Source organism: Aquila chrysaetos, chromosome 11, assembly GCF_900496995.4.
Source record: "Aquila chrysaetos chrysaetos chromosome 11, bAquChr1.4, whole genome shotgun sequence".
Classification (NCBI taxonomy): Eukaryota; Metazoa; Chordata; class Aves; order Accipitriformes; family Accipitridae; genus Aquila; species Aquila chrysaetos.
Window position 1 is genome coordinate 25911007 of NC_044014.1, and position 23139 is coordinate 25934145.

A 23139-nucleotide genomic window follows, 5' to 3' on the forward strand; every position below is an offset into this window, starting at 1 on the left:
TGGACCAGTTCAACTTAAAAAAAAATGGCGAGCTGCTGCTTTATTCTTAATTGTCTTCATGTTGCCTTGGGAACCTTGAGCAACACTTGGGCAGAATAGTGTTTTAAAAAAAAATCCAAACAAAAAAAAAATTTGAAAGAAAAGACATGGTTTCAGGATGGACCTCTCTAGGGAACCAGAAACGTAATTTGATTGCAGGAATAGAAATATTTCTCCTTTTTCTCATGTTTGTGTACCTAACAACATTGAAACCTGGTCTTCAAATCTACAGCCTTAGAACCATGGGCTTTCTGAAATACCCTTAAAAGCACTGGCAACTCCAGCTACACAGAGAAAACTAATGCTGCTCCAGTAGGCACGATGGGATTTTTTTTTTTTCCAAGTATTCAGTATGCAGGAAGCTCTCCATGAGGTGTACGGTCTTAGTTAATTACCACCTGTGCTGCACCTTTTCTTTCTTGAGCAAAGTGGTTTTAAAGTCAGTGAACAAGGCCTTATCTTAAGGCCCTATCTCCCTACCAGATAGGGTTCAGGACAGAATGTGGCATACAAACGACTATGCGTGACATCCTATTGCACATAGAGAAGGGGAAGATGTATACTTGCATATTGCAAGCTATTTCTGTGGTTATCCAACCTTGAAGACCTGGTACATTCTAATGGAAAAGCGTTCAGGTGGCAAAGATCTTTTCACACTGCATTCAGAGGAGAATTGGTAACTTCTGCTTTAAGGCTATTTGCCTGTGGAAGAGCTTGTGATTGCTACATCATGTTTGTGATAAATTTAATTGAAGCAAATGTTTCAAATGGGAATAAATATAGGTACCTTGCTTATTTATGACTCTGGTAGAAGTGCTATCCAGCTGTTTTAATGTTAGGTTGATTGCAGCACCTGCATGACAGATGGTTAGTTGGCAGAAGACTTTTGAATGACAGTTTTGGGTCTTTCTACATGGCAGTCTGGAATTCTGTGTGATATTTCTGATATTCTCTATGTAGGTATTTCAAAAATATTTTGAATGTAAAGCTGATTGCTCTTTAATTTGTCTCTCTGCTTCCAAGAACTTCCAAAAGCTGTAATCACAGGAGGTCATTAACATGAAAATCTCTCCTGCAACTCTTTTGGGGAAGTGGGATGGCTAAAGATTTGAAAAGACTAAGTACAAACTTTTTGAATGAAAACGGTGGAGCATCTTGGAAAGCACTGAGAGAGAGAACAAGAGTGGTTACTTATAAAATCAATATATTTGAGTGTGTGACTAGTAAAAAGAACTGCTGGCAGAGAAAAAGGTTACAGAAAGAAAACCCAGATTCTCTTGCATACTTCAAACTACATGCAAACTATAATTGAGTCGTGAGGTAGGAAATATGTGTAGGCTAGTTTATTTGGACAGTTATATGTTAGCATAGCATTTGTATAGAGTTATATAGAATAATTTAATTTCGAAACTGTTAGCAAAGGTTGTCTTTCTGCATGGATTTGACCAGCTGTCCCTGAAGAACAACCATAAGTATGGTTATACCAAGAATACTGGTAAGAGAGGAAACAGTATGGAGTTTGGGGATGACCAGCATCAGTCCTCGGTATTTAAAGGAGCTGGACCCTTAAATTATGCTCTGTAGAGGATTCATGCAGTCTGTGCCCTGGAAATCTGCTGGAGGGACTAGTGAAAGGACACAGTTAAAAAGACTCTTGACAATAGAGGTCTGTGTCCTGGTTTCAGTATTAAACCACATTAAACCACGACAGTCTGGAATAGTGGAACATGTGAGACATCATCTAGTAGTTTCTGTGTGAATCGACACAACCTCTGAGAAGTATAGCAGAATGGTCTTTTTACTGTGCTGGCTGTCACAAGACACAGCTTAGCATCAAAATGGCTGTCCCTGCTTGTAAGGTTCTCCTAAAAGTGACTAAGTGAAGTGGCATTATACTATCCACTCAGAGTTTACAACTTTGACCTTGTTCAAATGTAATATTCCCTGGGGACAATATAACTTTGAATCACACCAATTCTTCTTTGGTAGTAGTCTTGAATACTGTGGAACTAATCTTTGAAGGGTTTGTAAGGGGCCATAGTCCTGACTAGCACTAGAATTTTAATCCAGGCTTCACGATTTTCTACAAAACAAACAAAAAATGTTATGAACTTGCATAGACCATTAATTCTTAGCCAGAGAAGGGAGATGCATAATTTGCTTTGTGCTTTTGCTTGTTCTTTTTGCCTTCAAGAGGACCTCCAAAACTATGGTATTGGGTACCGTATAGTGAGTGAAAATAGACAAGTTGGAACATACTTATTTGTGGGATATTTTTGGTTGCATAAAACTTGCAAAAAATTACATTGCTCTGCAGCTTGCCTGGACCCACCATAGTACTATATTTTCCAAGTAATTCTATTGCTAATGTCTCAGTGTTGCTGGTAGCATTTGTTTTTCTGAACAGAAAATACAGTGACATGGTTGTGTATGCTTGTGTGTATGTATGCTGTGAACAGTCTACTGTAAATATGCCTGTGTGGTATACATAAGTGTAACATAATGAAGAGGCTTAAAAAAGTTTCTCTGACTGAGAGGTACCCAGTTCTTGTAAATGTTTCCCTAATTTAATACTAGAAATAGTGTAAGAAGTCAGTATAGTCTTCTGATGAGGATGAAATTTTAAAGTATGTCTAGTATGTTAATTATTCATGGCGGCCACGTTGTGTTTTTGGAGAGGACCATTGTTGTATAATTGCTGAGAATTAATGTTTTAGCTTGTGAGCTAAAGAGCTGAAGAGTTTAAAATTTTTATTGTTGCAGATTTTTATTTTAGTCAACGTCTGTTAGAAAGAGAGGCATTAATAGATTGGTAATGATGACATTGTTGAATTAGGAGATGGATTGCTACACTAAGGCACTTTAATTGTCATAACAGTGACACTTTAAACCAGTTTTCAAACAATAGACTATAGTGTAAGTATTTGCATCACTGTTACATATTTACCTGGTGACCAGTGACACTGTCTTCAGAAAGATCAGTTCAGGGCTGTTGTCACACCGCTTTAAATAAATAAATAATTTTTCACTAGCACTGTCCATGGATTTAATTGTGGCTTTGCTTTTTGGAGAGAATGGAGCTGAAATTGGTCTTAGAAATGGCACAGCAGGACTTTGCAGCTCTTTGGCTCTGATTGCACCAATATGGCACTCCGTAGGCTGCAACAATAAACAATAAAAAGGAAGCTGGCAATAAAATTTCAGACTTGCTTTTGATTTTCTCCCTCTGTATTTTCCTAGCATTGTTTTAGAAAGACTTTACACTTTTGGTGGCATCATATAGTTCCAGTATTGTGATTAAAATAAGTATATGACATGCTAATTAACTAAACAGTACACTAGAAGTGCACCATGACTTATGACTCATCTCTGAGAAACACTTAATCATTAGAATTTGAACAGGATATCATTTCTTTTTTCCTACATGCTTTGTAAAGAATCACTGTGATGGCAAGTGGATGGGGCTGCTTGGGAAAATAATCTGTACCTTGCATTTTGTTTTGTTTTTAAGAGGGATGAGAAAAGATAGTTAAACTCCCAGAGAGCAGAAATTTTAATTATTTTATTTATGATATAACTGCTGATTCTGGCACAAAAGATTTGACTATCATAAGCCACAGGTTGGTTTGTTCTCAGGTGTCACTGGTGTCCTGTTATTTTTGGGCTGTCCAAGCCTGCAAAGCTTCAACTTTTCTGTGAATTAGTGACCTTCTACTTTTGAAGTGATTATGTCCAATTCTTGGGGTTTGTCCTGTGCACATGTTTCTGTTGCAGCTGAAATTGAAATAATGCGTGGATGCTAAATATCTATTTCAGTAGAGGGAGATGAGTAAATGATAACAGAGAAAAGGTCAGGGGAGTCTCACACAGAACTGTGCAGTAAGAGGTCTGTTCGTCATTCCCAGTTATCCTTGCCCGAGATAATTTTTAGGGGGGGGTGTTTCTGCATCTAAAATCAGTGCTCAGGGTTCAGATATGAGATATTAGAATCTAGACACTAATTTCCAAATTTGGGGAGATTTAGATTTTTGAGATGCAGATTATCAACTACTGTTATTTACCCAAAACTCTTAGTGAATTTGGTGTCTCTCCCTTTTGCTTTCCATAGGACTTTGATGCATAGTCTTACACTTCTTGCAAATCTAAGCTGACGCTGCTCTTCCTCATTACATATCTAAATACATTTTTATATTTACCCCTAAGTCTGCATAGTCAGATAGGAGTTAGAATATGTCATACTCCACATTCAGCAAATTGTTGGGGAGAAAAGCTTCTACCCCAGAAAAAGCTCTACTGAATTGACAGTCAAAAATTCTGCATGTTTACTCCATAGAAGAAGCAAAAAGGTTGGGTTTTGGTTTGGTTTTTTTGTTTGGTTGGTTGGTTTGGGTTTTTTCTCCTTTCGATAGGAAATGGCCAGATACAATCTAAGCCTTGCAATAGCTAACCCCCTGTGTGTGACTGCTGTTATGGAAATAACTGTCTTTTGTAATAATAAACTATTTCTCTCAGGGAACCTTTTTGCAACTTAAGCAGTCCTGCAAGAAATTAAGTGTTTCTCCTGGCTGAGGGAGGGTGCCAGATTCAAGCACTTCTCTAAAAGCCTTAGGAAATTTTTAAAAAGCCTTTCACTTGAGCATGTGTGGAAAAAGTTTGTGACCTTCCCGTCACAGTCACATACTTCCTGAAAGAGCCACGAAAAAGTTTATGTATGAGCTTGAGGTCCAGATATGAGAAAATGAGAATTAGCACCAAATTTTGGTTGGGAATTCATCCTGGTTAACAAAGATGATTTATGTTATATGGTGCTACAAAAAGAATTTTTCTTAGGGTTTGGCTGATTACTTACTGGCATATAACATTCCATAATGTGGCTTTGCCAAATCAAAAGTTAGCCTTTTTACCTTTTAAATTAATTCATAGAACTAATTTCAAACCCTCATTTTTCTCACTTATGCAAAATATTTGAGTATGATTCCTCAGACCTTATGGGACAGAATGTGAACTATGAGTGTAGACACATTGATTTTAATATATTAAAATTAGTAATTTTCAGCATGATCTTCATGTGTGTTTGGAAATAAAACAAAATTTCAGGCTTACAAAAGGAAGACCACATTTTTAACAATGAAGCTGCTCTTTCCATTCTGTATTGCTTCTGTTGCCCTTAAGATATTGAGGTGAAGAAATAAAGTAAATTCCATCAGCTAAAAATAACAAAGATAACAGAAGCACATAAATCAAGTATAAATAATAGCAACACAAGTGAACTGAGGATTTAAAATAATAGTTGTGGTCTCTCACAGCAGGAGTGGATAAAAACAGAGCAATGAAATGCCCTTTAATGGTTTTGAATAATTATTCTATTGTCTAAGTCAGTCAATTTTTAAACATTGAAAACTTTTTGCATGCATATGCGTGGCATCTTTTTTGAGAATCATGCTTTTTTCTTTGCACGTAAATTCAAGTAAATAAGAATGTATAGTTTGTGTCTTACAGACTGTCACACTGTATTTTAACAAAATGATTTGCTTTATTTGATCAGTCAACAGGGTGCAAACGGTTGAATATTGTTGTTATGCTTAAATCTAAGCTGTGATTTCCAATATTGCAGTGGTTAAAAGACAGTTTAACCTTTGTTTACTTGTTTGTTTTAATATAGTTTACAATATTGAAGGTGTATCATGATTATTTTTGTTCTGAGGAATATAGTTAAAAAGCCTCATGAACACTAAAATGTAAGGCTATTTTAATGAAAAATTTTATGCTTTACAAGACTTTAAAGCTTCTTATATGAAATACTTGAAACACTGAAGTCTTTAAGTTGCACTTACTGAAGCATTAATTCACATATACTAATTGAGTAATTATGAGTGTGTTGCTGTGGCACTCAAAGCATTTATATGCTGGGAGTGAACGTGGTTTGTTGTAGTTTGACTTTTTTCTTTTTTTTTTTTTTTCCTTCTTTTTTTTTTTTTTAAAAAAACCTCATTTTCCAGTGGACTGAATATATTAGTGATGAATGTGCTGTGAAACTAACTGTTTGTTTCCATGCTGGAAAAGTTTCATGGCTCCAGCAATTGCTAGCCATTTTACCACACAGCATCCATCATTTTGTCAAAGTTTTAATGTTTTGTAGTGAACCACCTAGGAAAGAAAAGAGGAGAAAAGAATGACAAAACAGCCAAATTCTTTCATTCCATGCCAAAAAACTGACTGAAGTTTATCCCTGTTTGCCCTTGGAACAATTAATGTGACATTTTCCCAAATGCCATACTAAATTTGATTGTCAGTTATTGAAATGTATGTTTAAATCAGCAGTGATGCAACTCTAAATGCTTTTTTCATTAGTGTCATTGAATCCTTAACCCACAACCTTTGACACATAACAGAATTAGAAAGCCTTTTGGACCATTTGGCTGAAGTAGTGCCCTCACTACAGTATCTCAGTTTGCTTGGAAACATGGCCTGCCCAAATGAACTGGTCTGCAAAGAAAAAGATGAAGATGACTACCAGAGGTACAGGTTAGTGTTTTCACTTGTAGATATGATAAGGTATGTCAGTTTTGTTTTATTACCAGAAAAATATTGAACTAAAACCAACTCAGAGTCTCAAACAAACAACTACTCTATTCTTAAAGCACTGTGGCATAATCTGCCATGAAACACCTGGGAATTTGAGTAACCCCATTTCAGCGGGATCGCCATCAGGAACCATATTTCAAGAAATATTTTAGTGCTGTACAGCACATGTTTGAATTGAGCAGGTGTGCAGAAGATTTCGTGAATGTGGGTGCTTATATGTACCTACTTACGGCCTTTCCTTCTTTAAAGCCAACATAAGGCAACATTTACATACACTAAGGGTGACAGTCAATAAAAAAAAAAAAATCACTACACTCAGATAGCCAGTTGCGTTGTCTTCTGCTAACATTCGATTAAGGTGATGAGTTTTTTCTACTATAGTTATCAAGGCACTGTTAAAGAACACAGAAGAAAGTACTCCTATATTGTGCTGCTTTACTCAGAGCAGTTAGTGTTTAGATTCAAATAATTTTAATGAACTAGATTACACAAAAGCTCATCTGGAAATTAATATGGAAGCCTGATAAAATACTATATGTCCAACTGATCCAACTAAAATGTTGCTAAAAATTACAAAGGTTATTTTTTAAAAAATAAAAATACTTGTGACTGATGATGACTGTGAGTATAGATCCAAAACTTATGGAATGTCTGCTGAAGTGACATAATTTTCATAATTATAACCTTTAGGCAAGTGAGACATTGATTATTTAAAAAAAAAGTCATTGGATTTCTTTATCCTTGCTCAGCTCTGATACAAGATTTCAGTCTGTGTGTGCTGGCATTTTTCACATCAGCTGAAGATGGCTGCAAGTCAGAGCCAAGCAGCACTGGTCACCATGCTGCCGACCCTGCAGAGCCTGAGCTTACTTTTTATTAGCAGATCACCTGCAGTATTCAGAGTTATTATAATAAAACTCTGATTTTTATCTTCATGTAATCCAAACTCTGCTGTAGGAGTTAGGACAAAACAATACAAAGTGGAGGAGACTAAAAGAAGGTTTATTGGGAAGTGGCACGAATTCGATGCCCTAGTTTATTGCTCATAAATGCTGTAGGTTGAAACAGCAGCACAGCTGTCCCAAGTGTGCGTACACTTCTTTTTTTCTTTGTTCCAAATTTTTCAGAAGGATTTCTAGGTTATCACTAGCCTAAAGACTTTCATCTTCTAACGATTCAACTTTTGAATCCATCTTAGCTCTAGCATTTTGGTTTTCTCCAAGTCGAGTAACCTCAATTTAATAAAATATTTTCCCATTGCTTTCACACTTAAGTGGAAGGTATGCCTACTATCCAGCTTATGAGAGTCTAATAGTGCTGTCTCTATGTAAATTTATGTGACATTTGCACTAGAGAATTGCTTAAAAAATGAATGATATTTCTACAGTTTACTGTTTTTCACTTTAAGTATGTTTTCTGACAATATGTCTCCTATTAATCATTTAAGCAAAAGTAGTACTTTAAAGGAGCCATTCAGAGGCAAGAACCCATGGTTCATTTAGTGCTGTCTGAAAAAATTCTTTATTGATTGACATCCTCTGTGGTTATGTGATGTAATATTTATAATATGTCATACAGCCATACATCAAAACAAGCATGTCTGTTGTTTCTTTTAAATGCAAAAATGTTGATTTCAGGGAGGTCAAGGTAGTTTTAGGTCATATCGTGGCAAACCACCGTGTCAAAGTGTGAAGTGATTGTATTTATGCATCTGCTGGAAACTGCAACATTGCTTCCATTTTCTTTTCCCTCAATCTTTCAAAAACCTGGGTATTTTTTCCATATAAACTAGGTTAATTAAAGCTCTCTTAAGAAAGAAGGATGGACTTCTAATTAGTTGAATGATTTATGGTTCTGCTGCTATAACGAAAGCTTCCTGATACCTTTCTGTAATTATTTGTTACATTACATGAAATGTGTTTGCCAGACAACATTAGACTCAAAAATCAAAAGCATCTGTCTGTCTATCTGTCTATTTATTTATTTATCTTTAGGGGAATATATTCAAGTACATGGTGGAACTGATTAAAAGTACTCTGCTAATTTTATTCTGAATAGCTAATTCAGAGTTTTGAATACATGTTCTGAAGCATCTTGGACACAACTTTTTTCTTCCTTCCCCCAAACATACAGGTTTATCTCACAAATTCAACAGCAGCAAGCTATCCTGAGTGAGAAAGTATTTGTATTTTAACAAATATATTGCTTCAAATCACAAAAGCAAACATTTGCAATGGCCAGTTGCAGCATTTTTTAATGGTTTGAAGTAAGTTTTTTTCATAAGTTTTTTATTTTTTTCAGAAAATTTGTCATACAGAAAGCAGGAAAAGATTGCATTTCAGTGAACCTGAATTATGTGAACATTTTGCTTTACCATAAACTTTAACTGGTTTTGTTATGTTCTCAATAGGAACTTCTTTTTGTAAATTTTTGCAGTGACCATTGGAACCACAGCTTCATTTTTCACTGACCTTTAATTTCATTCCTACTGAGTTCAATTAGAGTTCAGGCTACTTAGTTCCTCAACCAGAAAGAGAAGGTGCTAGAAATCAAAGCTTTACTTAGTCTTTTCATTCCAACAAACTGAAAAGATCTGTAAAACCCCCAAAATCTCAACCTTAAAAATATATGGAAAATCAATATTTTAAAAACTCAAGGTCCAGTGATTTACTGTGATATTAGTAACAGAGATAAAAAGTAATATTACATCTTTTAAAAATAATTAGATTTTATCAGAAATACTTGGAAAATGTATAAAGCTATGCTTTTTGTCAAGAAGTTATGTTCTGGTTCTTCAGGTAATCCATTGGTATACTATTTCTATCAATTTCAGTACTAAAGCTTTTCCCTAGTTTTTCATTAAAAATAGGTTTTATACCACAACCATTGTTGTGACTTTTTCTCAAAATCGTTTGGTTTTTTTTTTCCCTAAGAAACATAGTAACATTTGAGCGGGATATTTTTTTTAGAAAAAGAAAAATGAAAACCTATTTTTGTCCCCCTATCCCTGTTATTCCTCCTTACCTTTCAAATGTGTAGGAGAACAAATTGATGAAAACACTTTTATGTTTGTTATTGTAATTTTTACTTAGGAAAAGAAAATGGAAAGTTCCCTTCTGTGGTATTTTTATAAGCAAACTTGTTTTGTTCATTTAAAAAACTCATGTTTTTTCCATAATTTGTAAAATGGCTTTACTTTCTTTCGGGGGGGGGGGGGGAAGGGCGGGAAAAAGTGCTATAAATTCTTACTTTTTATCTTATTTTTTTAAGCTTTCCATATTTGGGAAGTGATATTTTGCAAAGGGATATCTGGGTGTGAGGGCAAGGGAAAACAGAATATCTAAAATATAATAGTGATAGGAAAGTTTTAAAAGCTTTTGGCTCAAACAGAAAGCAAGAAACACTGAAAAACAGCTTGCAAAACAGTGCTTCCTCTAAAATAACCTATTCTACAATCTCTACTTTGAAGATTGCGTGAAAGCAAAGGTCATGACCTGGAGATCAAAGTAACAGAAGTCAACACAATAATTGCTGGTTGCTTCTCTTGTACCTGCACTTGGTCAGTTCTGTGGGTGTATTGTTTGCAGTGAAAACTTCAAACGTGGTGTTACTGAACTGTGAAAAATCATCTGGGTCAGAATGTATTACAAAGCATTTGCGAATGCTGCAGGTGACCTCACCTATTTTCATTAAAGCGATATGATTGTGAAGGATGTATGCCATGTGTGAAGTTTTCAGTGCTTGTTCATTCTTCTTTGCTCCTTATTGACATTTCCTGGAATGATGCATTCATTAAGTGCTGTTGACATGGAAACAAGGGCAAGTGGAAACAAATGCCTGAGTTTATTTTAAATTAGCTTAAAAGTACATATACTAGATATGCTATCTTTGGCAGGGGGAGCAAATGGTGATAACCTTATGAAGTCCTCTTAAGATATAACAGCAAGAAAGGAAGTGCATGCATTTTGTATGGATTAACTTTTCAAGTTAAATCAGCTATTCCCATCCCACAGGTTTGATTCTGTGGAGTGCTAGGTCCTCTTACAGCATTTTCAGTTTCCTTGCAGTTTTGTTTTGTTTTATTGCGGTTTTGTTTTGTTTTAGTGGTTTGGTTTTCTACTTGAGACGGAACCTTCTCATCTATTTTAAATAATCTTGTTATTGAATTTGGATAGCAATATAAATACATAAATACGTATACAAGAGGCAATAGGAGACTAGAAGTCCTCACTCAGTAATGAAAATAATGCTAATATACTTGGTCAATATCAGTGGACTTACTGTGGAGGGTCTCTTTTAGCAGGAGGGATTGAAGCCTGTGGTACTTCTGTATATATTTTTTATGTATTTAATGAGATGATTAGGGTATTCCCTTACAACTGTACAATCTATGAATCTGTACTGCTTCACTGTTTGCATGAGGCATTGTCATTTCTACAGTACCTGTAAGAAAAAAACCTGTATTTGATAGACATCAAATAGCCACACAACTTCCATCTGAGATTAGTTACTGTAAGGATTTATGAGCAAGCGCTATTATAATGTTTTTGTTCAGCCAAATGAATTGAAGTCCATAACACCCAATTTGTCCATACTAACACGGTAAGTCAAGACATAACTATAATTATCGTTATAGGGATAGAGATATTTTTCTAATTCATAGAGCTGTTTGAGACACTGACGTAGAGCAGAGGATGTTAAAGTGTTAGGAGACGGTCTGGATTTCTGAGTGACTTGAGAGCCCCTCAGAATTACATGGTCATCACCAAGCAGTGCCAAGGTTGCACAGAGGCTATGTGATCCTCTAATACGCCTCATGCCAACGTCATGCCCTGTGTTCTGGAAGATGTTGGTTTAAGTTTATGACCTGGCTTCCTTAACTCTGTATTAAGGAAGTTTTCTTGCAGATGGAAATTCTGCAGCCAGCTCTATGCTGTTTGGTGGGGTAAGGGTGGGGGTAGGGGGTTAAACTTTTTGGTGGTGCAGAAGAAACAATTACAGGAGACAATCTAGTTCAGTGTCATAAACATGTTTGCTCAATCCTTCTGATTTTTGTTTTTATCTCTCCCCATTTGAATGCTGATGTAACTTTGCCAACTTCAGGTTATTTATTATTTCTCGTTTACAATAATGTGACTGAGAGCATAATCAGCTCTTCAAAGTTTGAAATAGGTATATTATTTTTATGTTCTATGGTTGTCAAATAAAGGAAATACAATAGCACAGAAAATAGAAAAATGAAAGTAAACACTTTCTGAAACAGAGAGCATGTTGCAGTTATGATACAGGTAGAGGTAGACATTTCTGCATTCTCTGGGCAAATATTTCTCAGTTTTTCAGTGCCAGTTTAATTTTGAGTTTTAAACTTAAATATTGATGCATATAGTACAGTTTTATATTCCAGTATTTGTTAGTAAAGGTACAAAATAGAGGACCATACAGAATCTAGTTCTCACCATAGTCTTTCAGTAAAGGTCCAGTGGAAGAGTTTATTTTCTCTGAAACTCTAACATACACAAATTTACTATACTTTTCTTGTAGTAGAGGGAGAAAAAAAACACAACCAAACATTATTTCCCCAAGAAATTTATTGCCACTTTTAAGATTTTCTTATAGTGTGGCTCATGGGTGATGCCATTATCTTTCAGTATCAGGAGGCCAACCATGTTCTACAACTTGTCTGCTTTTCCAAGGGAGGTAATAAATGAATCAAAGCCTTTAGATGCTATGATATTATGTGATTATTTTGTTTGTTTGTTTTTGGTGGTTGTGGTTTTTGTTTCTTTGTTGTTGTTGTTTTTGGGTTTTTTTTGTTTTTGTTTTTTTTGGTTATGGTGTTCACAGCTCTAGAATAAAACTTTCCTCGAACTGTTCAATAATATTAAGGAGAAGTGTACGGAAACTCATTAAAGCTGAAGGAATTTTTATGCCTGAACCTAAATGGCTACTGAAAAAATAGATCAGAATGAAATTACCCAGTAGCTATTTAACAAAAATAAGGACTTGACATAAAAGTTATTTACACCTGTGTGTTTTGGATCAGGACTGACAAATTTCTTGCATATGTTTAAAATAGATTTCTTCCTTTCTTTCATTTGATCCTTTAAGGAACATTTACACATTCTCTTTGAACTCTTTTGCTTCACCTGTGAAACTCTCTTGTAAGACTGTGTGAACCATCACTGATTTTTTTGGGGGTGAGGGAATAACCCAAGGACTATTTTTTAAGTAATGACTGTTGCACAGTAGAGAACTAGAAACATACACAGCATATACCTGCAAGGTAACTGATGGGTCTTAGATTCCGTGTTTGTAAGACAGAGTTAAGACAAGAAGTCTGTTATTCGTTAGAGGCTGTAGAGTGAGTCAGTATCAGAGACAGTATTTCTTTACATAAAAACTAGAGTTGTGTATTGTTTAATAAATAGCAATAGCTGATCTCAAAGCTGTCTTTGTTCTGTCCCTTTCTGAACTCCAACGTGTTTCTTCAAAGGAAGACTTTGCCCCATTGAGCTTTTGCCAATGTCAATAGCAGCTGAATCCCGAACTCACCGCATTCCTTTGCAAATGCCCCCTCAAGCCTGTCCTTCTTTTCCAATATCTTGACAGGTCTGTGTAAAAACTGCTAAAATAATACTAATCACATGCAACACTTACAAAATTGGTAAATGAATTGTTAATCTTCATTGTCATTTTCACTTAACAAAGACTGAAATAACATGAAATGTGATATTCTCTGGTCTTTTTCCATCTCTGAGTGTTCCTGTTTGTGTGTGGTGGTTATCTGTTATTAGCTTATTTTCACGGGACTCTTGGCAGTGGGAGTCAAGGCGGGAGAGATGATTCTGGACAAAAGAAGATGCAGCTTTACTTACATAGTTCATTTCCTTAATCCATCATGAATTAGAAGATCAGTTTACAGGCAGTGATAAGTGGATCTCTAAGCACCTTCCTGGTGTGTCTCATTTTTTTTCTCTCTCTGGTGCTCACCTTTATCTTCATCACTGAAGATAATAACCTTTTTTCACACCACTGCAAAGATGTTAAAACCCAGTAACAGCAGTCTCAGAGCACATGGAGCAGTGCTAAGTTTCAGAATGATTAAAAAAATAAATGGGGGGGGAGGCAGGGAGACCCTGCCCCCCAACCTCTAACCTAAAATAAACCTTGCTAAACGTATAATGTAAAATTTAGATGGATCTTTCTTCATTAAACAGTGTTCTCTTAACTGGTGATTTTACAAGTCTAAAACAGGTGCAATGTGTCATGCAATTTATGGATCCTAGTACCTGCCATAAGGTATTTTATGATGGCTGCATTCTGTGTTATTAGTAGCTGTCTTTTTGTGCAGCCATTGGTGTTTGATAATAGTCTTAAAACACCCAAAATTACTTACCTGCAAGCAACATTCCAGATAGTCCCTGTTGACAGTTTGAATAAGTTTAGTGCCCTTTTGTTGTACTTTACCTTCAAAACAAACTGATTGAACCATCAATAGCTCCTGAAAGCTGACAGAGACATGTCATCTGGTCTAACGCTCTGATAGTAGGTTATCTGTGGGAGTTAACCTCCCTGCATTGTTAACTGAAATGTTTTATGTACTATGCAACTTTAGGATACTGCTGTGATAACCTTAGTAACTAAGTCATACATCACAGTAAAGAGATTTTGTGCAACAAATAACCCTGGATTAAATTTACAAGGGTTGAATTGATATTGTAAAGTGTTCATTCCAGGGCTTTGGTAATCCTTTCCTGTATTTTTTATGGCAAACTTGTGTTACATTTAGATTGAAGCTGCATCTTCATATTTCTAGCTAAAATATACCCAAGAAGCCTGATGATTTTCTTCAGCCATTTAATAAAAAATTGTCGTATTATTTTCATATAATGTAGATTCTTTTTATCCCATGCTTAGTAAAAGGAATATGAATAAATGTGATGGTATTTTGAATCACCTTTTAAAAGAATTAATCACTGATATACCTTTGTTCTACTGGTGGGATAACCTTTATGGTGCTTACTTTTTTAACATTTGCTGTGCAAGTTTAAAAAAAAAAAAATTAACCCCAAACCTGTGACTTGTAGTATAGTTTGCTTGTGTTTAGTTTACATGGGTAGGGTTTTTTGGTTTTGTTTTTGGATTTCGCAAGTACTGGTGCTAATTCTGCTTTTTGAAGTGGAGTCAGGATGGCTTAAAAATGCAAAAATACATTTGTATCAAGGAATGCTATTATAATTTTAAGCTCTTTTGAAATGATTGAGAGACTGACATTAGGGCTGTGATCCAAAGTCAGCATAGATGACAGTGCTGTCTTAGTCTGTTGTCATTTTTGTTGCAGCCTGCTTTTCAATGGCATATTTCATTCCATCATTAAACATTTGCTGATTTTCTAATACCGATGTTTTCTTCACCTGAATATTCATCTTTTCTCACCCTACACTTAGTGGGTGTCCTTACTTGTTTTTAGCTTCACTCTTCTTCACTCTTGACATATTGTTTCCTTCTGTACATGTCTTCATTTGAAAGAGTCTGTTGTCATCAGAGCTTTTCTGCCAGTAATGCAAGATGGATAGCTTCTCCTCCACTGAAAGATAAGGGCCAGCAAAATGCCAGGGAGGACTGGAAGGGCAGCCAGGAAAGCTGGGAGGAGTCTGAGAATGTGTCAGTCTCGTAGATCTGTAGCTGTTGTTTAATAAATGGTCTTAGGATATGTTTTGTAAAGTAACTCTTTTTCTTCTTCTAATATCATTGAAAGTCAAAGATTGAGGATTCACATTTAAATTGTCTGATTTCAGTACTGAGCATTTTCAGTTCACTTGTTAACAATTTACGAAGCTGTTGCCTCAGAGGAAAGGCATACTTGATGGAAAGGTTTATTTGCAGCATTAAATTTTGCTTGATTGTAGAAGGGGTTTCTTACAGTTTTTTCACATGTTTATCTGGTCATGAGAGGAGTATTATAAGATAACTCTTACCTTTTAGAACATGCCTTGTGTGTTGTTCTTTTTCAAAATGTTATGTTATGCAGAGTTTTCTACTACTTTGATTTCTTCCTCCCAGTGCCAGAAGGGATCGGTATGATTAGGAGGCTCTCTGACTGACTGGAGTTTTATGCAAAGCAGCTAGGCATGGGCAGCATTATCAATCACCTTTCTACCCCCTGCCAGGAAAAGTCTGGCACTTCCCTCACTTTGCAATGTCTGCTTCACATTTGGTTGGCTAAATGTAAATAACATGTACTTGAGGTGGTTAGATATTTTAATTTGCCATGGTTGTGTGCCTTACTTTGTTTCTGATCTGCCATGTTCTCTCCCTCTGCAAGCAAGGAGCCAATGGTATTTTCTGAGGCTAAAAATCTGCTGTACTTTGAGTAAAAAAGATAAATAGAATATAGTGCTGATGGATCCTAACAAGAACTTTGAATTCTAAAAATATTTTTCATTAAAATAGTCTCTCCCTGTGTGCTTCTGCATTTAATCCTGAGCTGGGATCCATATGCCATAAGAACACCTTGTCTCTCTGGCAGGACCAAACTGGTATTCTCCTTCCAAATGGTGCCTGTGTCAAAATGTAGTCCTGGAAAGCAGAGACCAGGAATAACTCTCCATGCTTTCTCTTGACAAATTCTTTTTTTTAACATTAAGAGTTTTGAACACTGACATACACTCCTTTCAAGACAAAGGGTGGTGTTTTAGGATGTATGGTAGAAGACAAATTACACTCCTCCCTGATTTGCTGTTCACGTGTCTCTAATGTTGCTGATCATCGTGTTTTTAGGAAAATATAATAAAAATCTGAAGAAGTGTTGGCAAATGAATGTTTTCTGAAAATTCTTTCAGAGAAGATAGCTGGCAGTTTTCCATGTCTCAGATTGGTTTTGCCCTGCAACGTAGGATGGAATCTTTGGAATCACTCAAAAGTCCTTTTTCCAAAGTGGCAATTCAAAACAATTTCCAGTTTATTCTATTTCTGGGTATACCTTATACCTTACTAATACCTATAGAGAACATGCATGCCCATGGTGATAATTTTCTTACCTGTTTGATCCACCCAGTATTAAATTGTTATGGGCAGCTTACAACAAGCTTCATTTGAGAGAGTAAAGTAAGTAGTATAACTTTTTATATAAGCTACGTTGCGTGAAAAAGGTGAACAGAGAGAGGAAAAAAAGGCTGTAGCTGTTTATTGCTACTGTTATTTTTTTTGTCATTTAGTCTGTATGTCTTTGTTTATGACTGGATTTTAACTGTGTGCATTTTGCTATCTGTCAGATATTTTGTCCTGCACAAATTGACAAACCTGAAATTTCTCGATACTCGGAAAGTAACCAGGAGGGAGAGAGAGGAAGCCTTGGTAAGAGGTGCCTTCATGAAAGTGGTTAAGCCCAAGGCTGCTAAGGTAGGAGAGTAAATGGAAGTAACAACAATGTGAATCATTAACACTGTTTTAAAATAACTCCAAAAGCTTGGCTGCGTTTTTCGCTAAAGTAACAGACAAAACCTTTCAAATGAAAGGACTGATAAATGTGGAAGGTGAGGGACAAAAGCCTTAGTAATTTTTATGTGTTTTAATATCAAACTTTACTGTTACATCTGGTTAATAGACTGTGGTTATGTTATCAAATTTCTGGTTTCCAACCTCTGTTTCATATAACAAAGTAACTAATATGTCTCACTGAACTTAAAAGAATATTTTTTACCCTGTCTAAAGATGTGTAATAACTGTGTGATATGCTTTTGTGAAAGAATGCAGTTTTTCTGACAAGTTGTCCCCTGCCTTGTATGTTAAACACAAATGTCTATCACACCTGTGGTGTTTATTGGCTTTTAGTGGACCAGGTGATTCTAATTTTGTATGATGTTACTTATTGTGGTGTCCTGCTAATAAGTATTGACAACATCAGAGAGACAGTTTCAGTAATCTGAGCTTTTGATACCACTTGCATCAACTCTGGGCATACTGTATACTGCTGATGCAAACAGAATGTGAATGTGAATTCTCTACTTTACCTTCTTTTTCCATTGTTGATCAATACACAATGGCAGCAATCTGAACTGCAGAGTGTTTTAGAGCTGCAGATCTTTCTTAAACTCCACTCAAGTTTTCAGTCTACTTGCTTTCTGTTAACTGTTTTGTTCTCTAAAATATACCATCAATAATTTATTGCAGATTTCCAATAATGCTGAATAATAAGGTAGCAGTTATGGAAATGCACTGTTTGGTAGCATAACAGTGTTGCTAGATAAATGCATTATCACAAGTACAATTGCAGTGCATAACAAATTAATTCAGACTGATTCATTTATAACTACTAAAATGTTAACAGTTCTAATACAAGCATAGCTTTGATATATTGTTTTATTGTTTTCAGCTTCATATATGTAATAAATGAAATTATTTATTTCTAAGCTGTTGTGGATGTCTTATTCACAGCAAACCATCTTTGCTGAATCTGGCCAAATGCAACAGCTGAAATGTGTTAGATATAGCATATGTATCTTGTCTTCTTTTATAATTCTTCTTATCTAATCAGATTTTGGATCTGGTGAAGTGTTTTTTTGAATTTTATTAGCAATTAGATTTTTCATTTAAGAGTCTGCTCTTTGAATTTTAACCAACTTAATTGCGTAAGAGAAGAAAAACAGTGTCTCTTCCTTAAATTTGAAGTTCCTTTTCTGGATGAAACCTCTTTTTAAGTCAATTGCTAAAGGGTAAATTACTTCACAAATGTAGGGATAACATCTTTATCTTTCATATCTGTAATTGAACCTTTTGTATAGTTTTGAGTTATTTACCCACTAAGTCTTATGACAAAACATACATTTATTTCAGCAAATTTGCAGAAGGCTCAAATTTACTGTTGTTATTGCCATACTAAAGCGGGTTTTTTTTTCTTCTTTATAAATTGTTTGGTACAAATTGCTGATGGTAAAATCATTGTAAATGCTTTTCATGGCATGAATTAATGCTTCTTAAGGTGCTACAAAATTACCCTCATCATACAATATTATATACATATTACACAAGTGACTAATTTAAAATAAATATTAAATTGGATGCAGGACACTTATTATAAACCTCTTAAAATTGTTTTGAATTTGTGCTTGTTTCCTAGGATATTCATACTTACAGTATGCGTGCATGCACGCAAACTCTTTTTATGCCTGAGAACGCTCATGGAGTCCTCTCTGCATATAAGTTTTCAGATGCAGATTTGTATGTATATAGCTATTTATAGCTATACTCAAAGACCATAACAAGCAGCATTCCTCTATATATCACAAAGATGATGTGCAGAATAACTGTACTTTCAAATTCTATCATATGTTATATATTGAACACATAATGGATTTTTATTCTTCAGCCTTCAGGTTTCCTGAATCTAGTGCTCTCTGTTCGTCAGAGCCTCCCAGATAGTGTTGAGATTTTTGATCAGCTTCAGCCAAATTTAACAGACAGCTAGTGGTAATATATTCTAAGCTTTCTGAAACTAGTTAGAGGAGAATACACCTTGATCCAAACTAAGAGGAAGACTGCAGCACATCCACTATTGGTCGTTAGAAAAACTTAAGAAGTTGACCTAGTGATATAAGACCCTGCTGATAGTTAACTTCCTAAGAATGTTTTTTTCCTTCCCCCTAAGGTAGTAGCTAGTGTGTCAGCCTATGCTTGCAGGAATTGAGTTGGAGTGATTAGTATTTATGTTGGTGCATGCCACATGGAAATGTTGTTCTGCCAGATGTATTAACAACAGTGAGCCTATCAGACTTGCTTTTTCAGAAAAAAAACCCCAAAATCCTAATTTAGGTGGGGTTTTTTTTCCCCATTATGATAAGCAGGAGATGGTATGGCTTATTCAGCATAAAAGGCAGACTGATGATCTAAAGAGGCTGTGATGTGGGGAGTTGTTTTCATTTTAGTCTTGACATGAAATACTTGGGAGAGCAAAATACCCCACCAAGAAAAATACACAAAATGAGAATAAAAGCAAGAAATTTCCATCTGACTAGCTTGTGTTTACTCGAATGCAAAAGTATCTAGCAATCACCAGTCATGACTAAGTCATAAATATTTTATTTTGTATAAATTTTTTTACTTTCATTTTCCCTATTTTTTCTTTCTTTTTTTTTTTTTTTTTAACAGAACACTGCACTTTCTTGTGCTTTGCTTCATTTCATCCTTTGTTTAAAATGCATCAGTTTGTGATATGACTGTCTTATGGAAAGATGCAGTCATTTATTAGAAAACAGTTTAATGTTACAATGCAGTATTCCATCTCGCTATGTAAGTGAGCTAAACTTCATTATTCTGTGATGTTTATGTTTTCTTTTGTCAAAATATTGAACATTGTATCATGCCTGATTTTAATAAAGATTGGGTAAGCCTGGCTGGGTAAGAGGCATTGAGCTAGATGAGAAAGCCTTGTTTAATGACCAGACCATGACCTCATTTCACCGGCATAAGTGTAGATCAAAGTGGAAGATGCCTGTCCAGTGTGAAGTGTGTTTCTGGGCATGACAGCACTTCACATCAGAAAGACAGCTCAAGAATACGACAGTCAAAATTGCTTAATTATGTCCCAGCTTTGTAATTATTCATCGCTGCTTCTACAAAGAGTACAGTTGTCATTTCTTGACATGATTATTTAAAACTGTACCCTCCTTTGCTTTATAGGTATATGAATTGTGCTTCCAACTGTTTCATCTTTAAAACTTAGAGATGCAAAACAGACTGTGATTTGAGAATACATTTTAAGACTCCATGTTTTTACATTGCATATGATATAAACAAAATTAAATTATGATGTATCAAAGCACATAATAATTTCCTATTTTAATGGTCTATTTTCATGATCATTTAACCTAGATGATAAAATTTGGATATATCCATTATATCTAAAATGTGTTGCTATGAATAGATACACGCTGTCATAAGTCTCTTTAAAGATAAATTTAATTGCTTAATAGTGGGTCAATGCACATGCTTTTAGAAAATACATCTATTTCCCAGTATTTTGCAACCCTTCTGCCCAACAACTATTTTTTAGCTTACTGCATTTTTAAAGTTAATGTTTTTATAAGTTTTATTTATAGTGGCAAAAGCAAACAGTGTGCATTTGGTGACATGCAAGAGTCTTGCAGCTTATAGCACCAAATCATCAGCGGGTATCCATAGGTATACTTCCAAGTAACTGACTTAATATTATGTGGAGTTATTCTGCTTTCTTGCAACTTTACCAAGAACATCTTGTCCACTGGGTATAAAGGAAACTGTACAACAAAAGATGGCAGTATAGGTGTTTGAATTTTTTTTGCCCTCAGATGCATTGTTTTCATCACAAGTTATAATTGTAAAACCTGACATAGCATTTCTTCTCTAAGGAACTAAGATGGAGACGCTTAAGCAGAAAGGCAAGTCTAATATTTGTGTTTCATGTGATGAGTGTATGTGATTCTTGCTCACACTGTTACTTGGAGGGTAGAGGGAGATTATTATGATAGGAAGAGTAAATATTTAGGCAGAACAGCTTAAGAAGTAACGTGAGCTAAAATCTACAGTGTTGCTTTCAGATCATAGTCAGTATTCTTGTGTTTAAGCTCATAGGAAAAGCTCATTATCAAAGTGACCAATGCTGATATACGCTTTTTCAAATTCTATTAAAATCAGATGAGGCATAGGGATTGATTTTAGTAATTTTTGTCCTTAACTATTTAACAGGAATCATATTTTTCTTAAATAGATATGTCCTATCTGCTTCCAAGAATTTAGGCAAGGCATTTTTGCTAATGCATCTCATGGGCCTTCCCCCCCCCCCCCCCCCCCCAAATTAGGAAAATGGGTTTGGTTTTAAAAAGGAAATAAAAGGTGACAGATAAACCTTTGGAGAACATCTGCATTGCTCACTTTTTTTTTTTCTTTTACCAGCACCATTGGGTAGAGATCTTGGCCTATGAACTTACAGCATTTGAAGTACATATAGGGCAAAGGGCTTTTAAAGTGTAAAGAATCATTGTGTCAATGAACTGCTAGCTTGCAAGATACCTCTTTGAGAAAGCTTCTACATAATAGGGTTTCTTATCATCCAGATGTCGAGGTTTCACATACTAAAACAGAACAACGTCACAAATTTAAGACTCCAACCTAAACTGTGATTCAGTAAATAACATTGACTTCAAAGACATTGTAGCAGTCATGCTGCTATTTGGCACACTGAAGTATCCACTTTGCTCTTTGAAAAGTTAAGTATTTTAAGCAAGAGTCCATAATGTGATTGCCTCATAATCCCCTAATGACACATCAAAATTAGGAATAAAGAATAATTGAAAAAAAAAAAAAAGCCAGAATTTATATTTCTATGTATGAACACTTTGGCGGTTTAGGAGGAAACATTGTCGAGTAGGATGTGCCAGATACAAGAGTGGCACTTGCTAGAACTAAGCTGGTAGAGCTAAGCTCAGTCATTCAAAGATTTTAATTTTTAAAACCCCATTATCTTAAACAAATCCCATGATCCAAAACACATGTAAGCAAACATACCTATATAAAAATTTTATGAAATAATTGTGTGTGAATAGCATTTGCATATTTTTCTCTAAACTGGTGGATTTTACTTATTTTCTAAAACTGGGGCGTGACATCTTGAACTAAGCTTTTTTTTGGCCTTCAGGGGAATAGGTGTGATGATTAATGTAGAATAAGAAATAAGAAAAGCATTGTGAAATACCAACATTAAGAAGTGATCAAGGTGCTGGAGAACTGAGAGATGACCTTAGGTTTTTCCTTCTGTTTTCTGATTCATATGGTATACTGATCCACACTTGCATTTTTTTTATTTAACTTGGAAGTTTAGATTCTTGTATGTTTGTATTATCCAATTAGTTGCAAAGACAACCAGAAGAAACTTTTGGATATGATCCAATCCTTGAAACATCAAATAGTATTTTCTACCTCTGTTTCTGAGAATATCTGTGTGTCCCCTTGATAGTCACATTGCAATAATAGCAGTCTATTTGGTATGTGTATGTGTGCGTGAGCTCACCATGAAGCACAATGAATGCAGAAATGGAATTTGAGCTGTGATATTCATAAATTCAAAAATACTATGTTCAGAAGACTTTAAAAAGGTCACTAAAGCTGTCCGCAATTTTTGTAGCAACAAAAAATTACTTCCCGAAATATGGATATGTCTTGATTCAATGTTGAGAGATAAAATCTATCACATCTCATGGTGCTTGTAGGGTAAATTAGTGACATGAGATTTTCAGAAATGGGAAAGCTAATTATTGTAGCTGTGCAAGTGATAAGTGGCTTAAGGGTGTGACCGAAATTTTATATATTAGACTAAGAAGCAGAAAGCTGGTAGTTCATCCAATGGCTAATGAAGTTATATGGAAGACACCTGTGAAACACTGTGGAGAATGATCTGTGGAACTCAGAACATACAGTCACAGTATATGAGGATACAGGTCAACAAGCAGTGCTACTGTAGTTTGGATCTTGCCTAATATGTAG

At 35.3% G+C, this 23139-nt stretch overlaps 1 protein-coding gene across 2 annotated transcripts in view; it reads left to right on the top strand.

Moving 5' to 3' along the window:
• LRMDA (leucine rich melanocyte differentiation associated) overlaps positions 1 to 23139 on the top strand; it is a 721663-nt gene that overhangs the window by 417255 nt on the left and 281269 nt on the right. For both annotated transcript variants that reach the window (XM_030030274.2, XM_030030272.1), the window contains 2 exons: positions 6425 to 6564; positions 16899 to 17025. In XM_030030274.2, coding sequence (XP_029886134.1) covers positions 6425 to 6564; positions 16899 to 17025 — 267 coding nt within the window. The remainder of the gene's footprint in view (positions 1 to 6424; positions 6565 to 16898; positions 17026 to 23139) is intronic.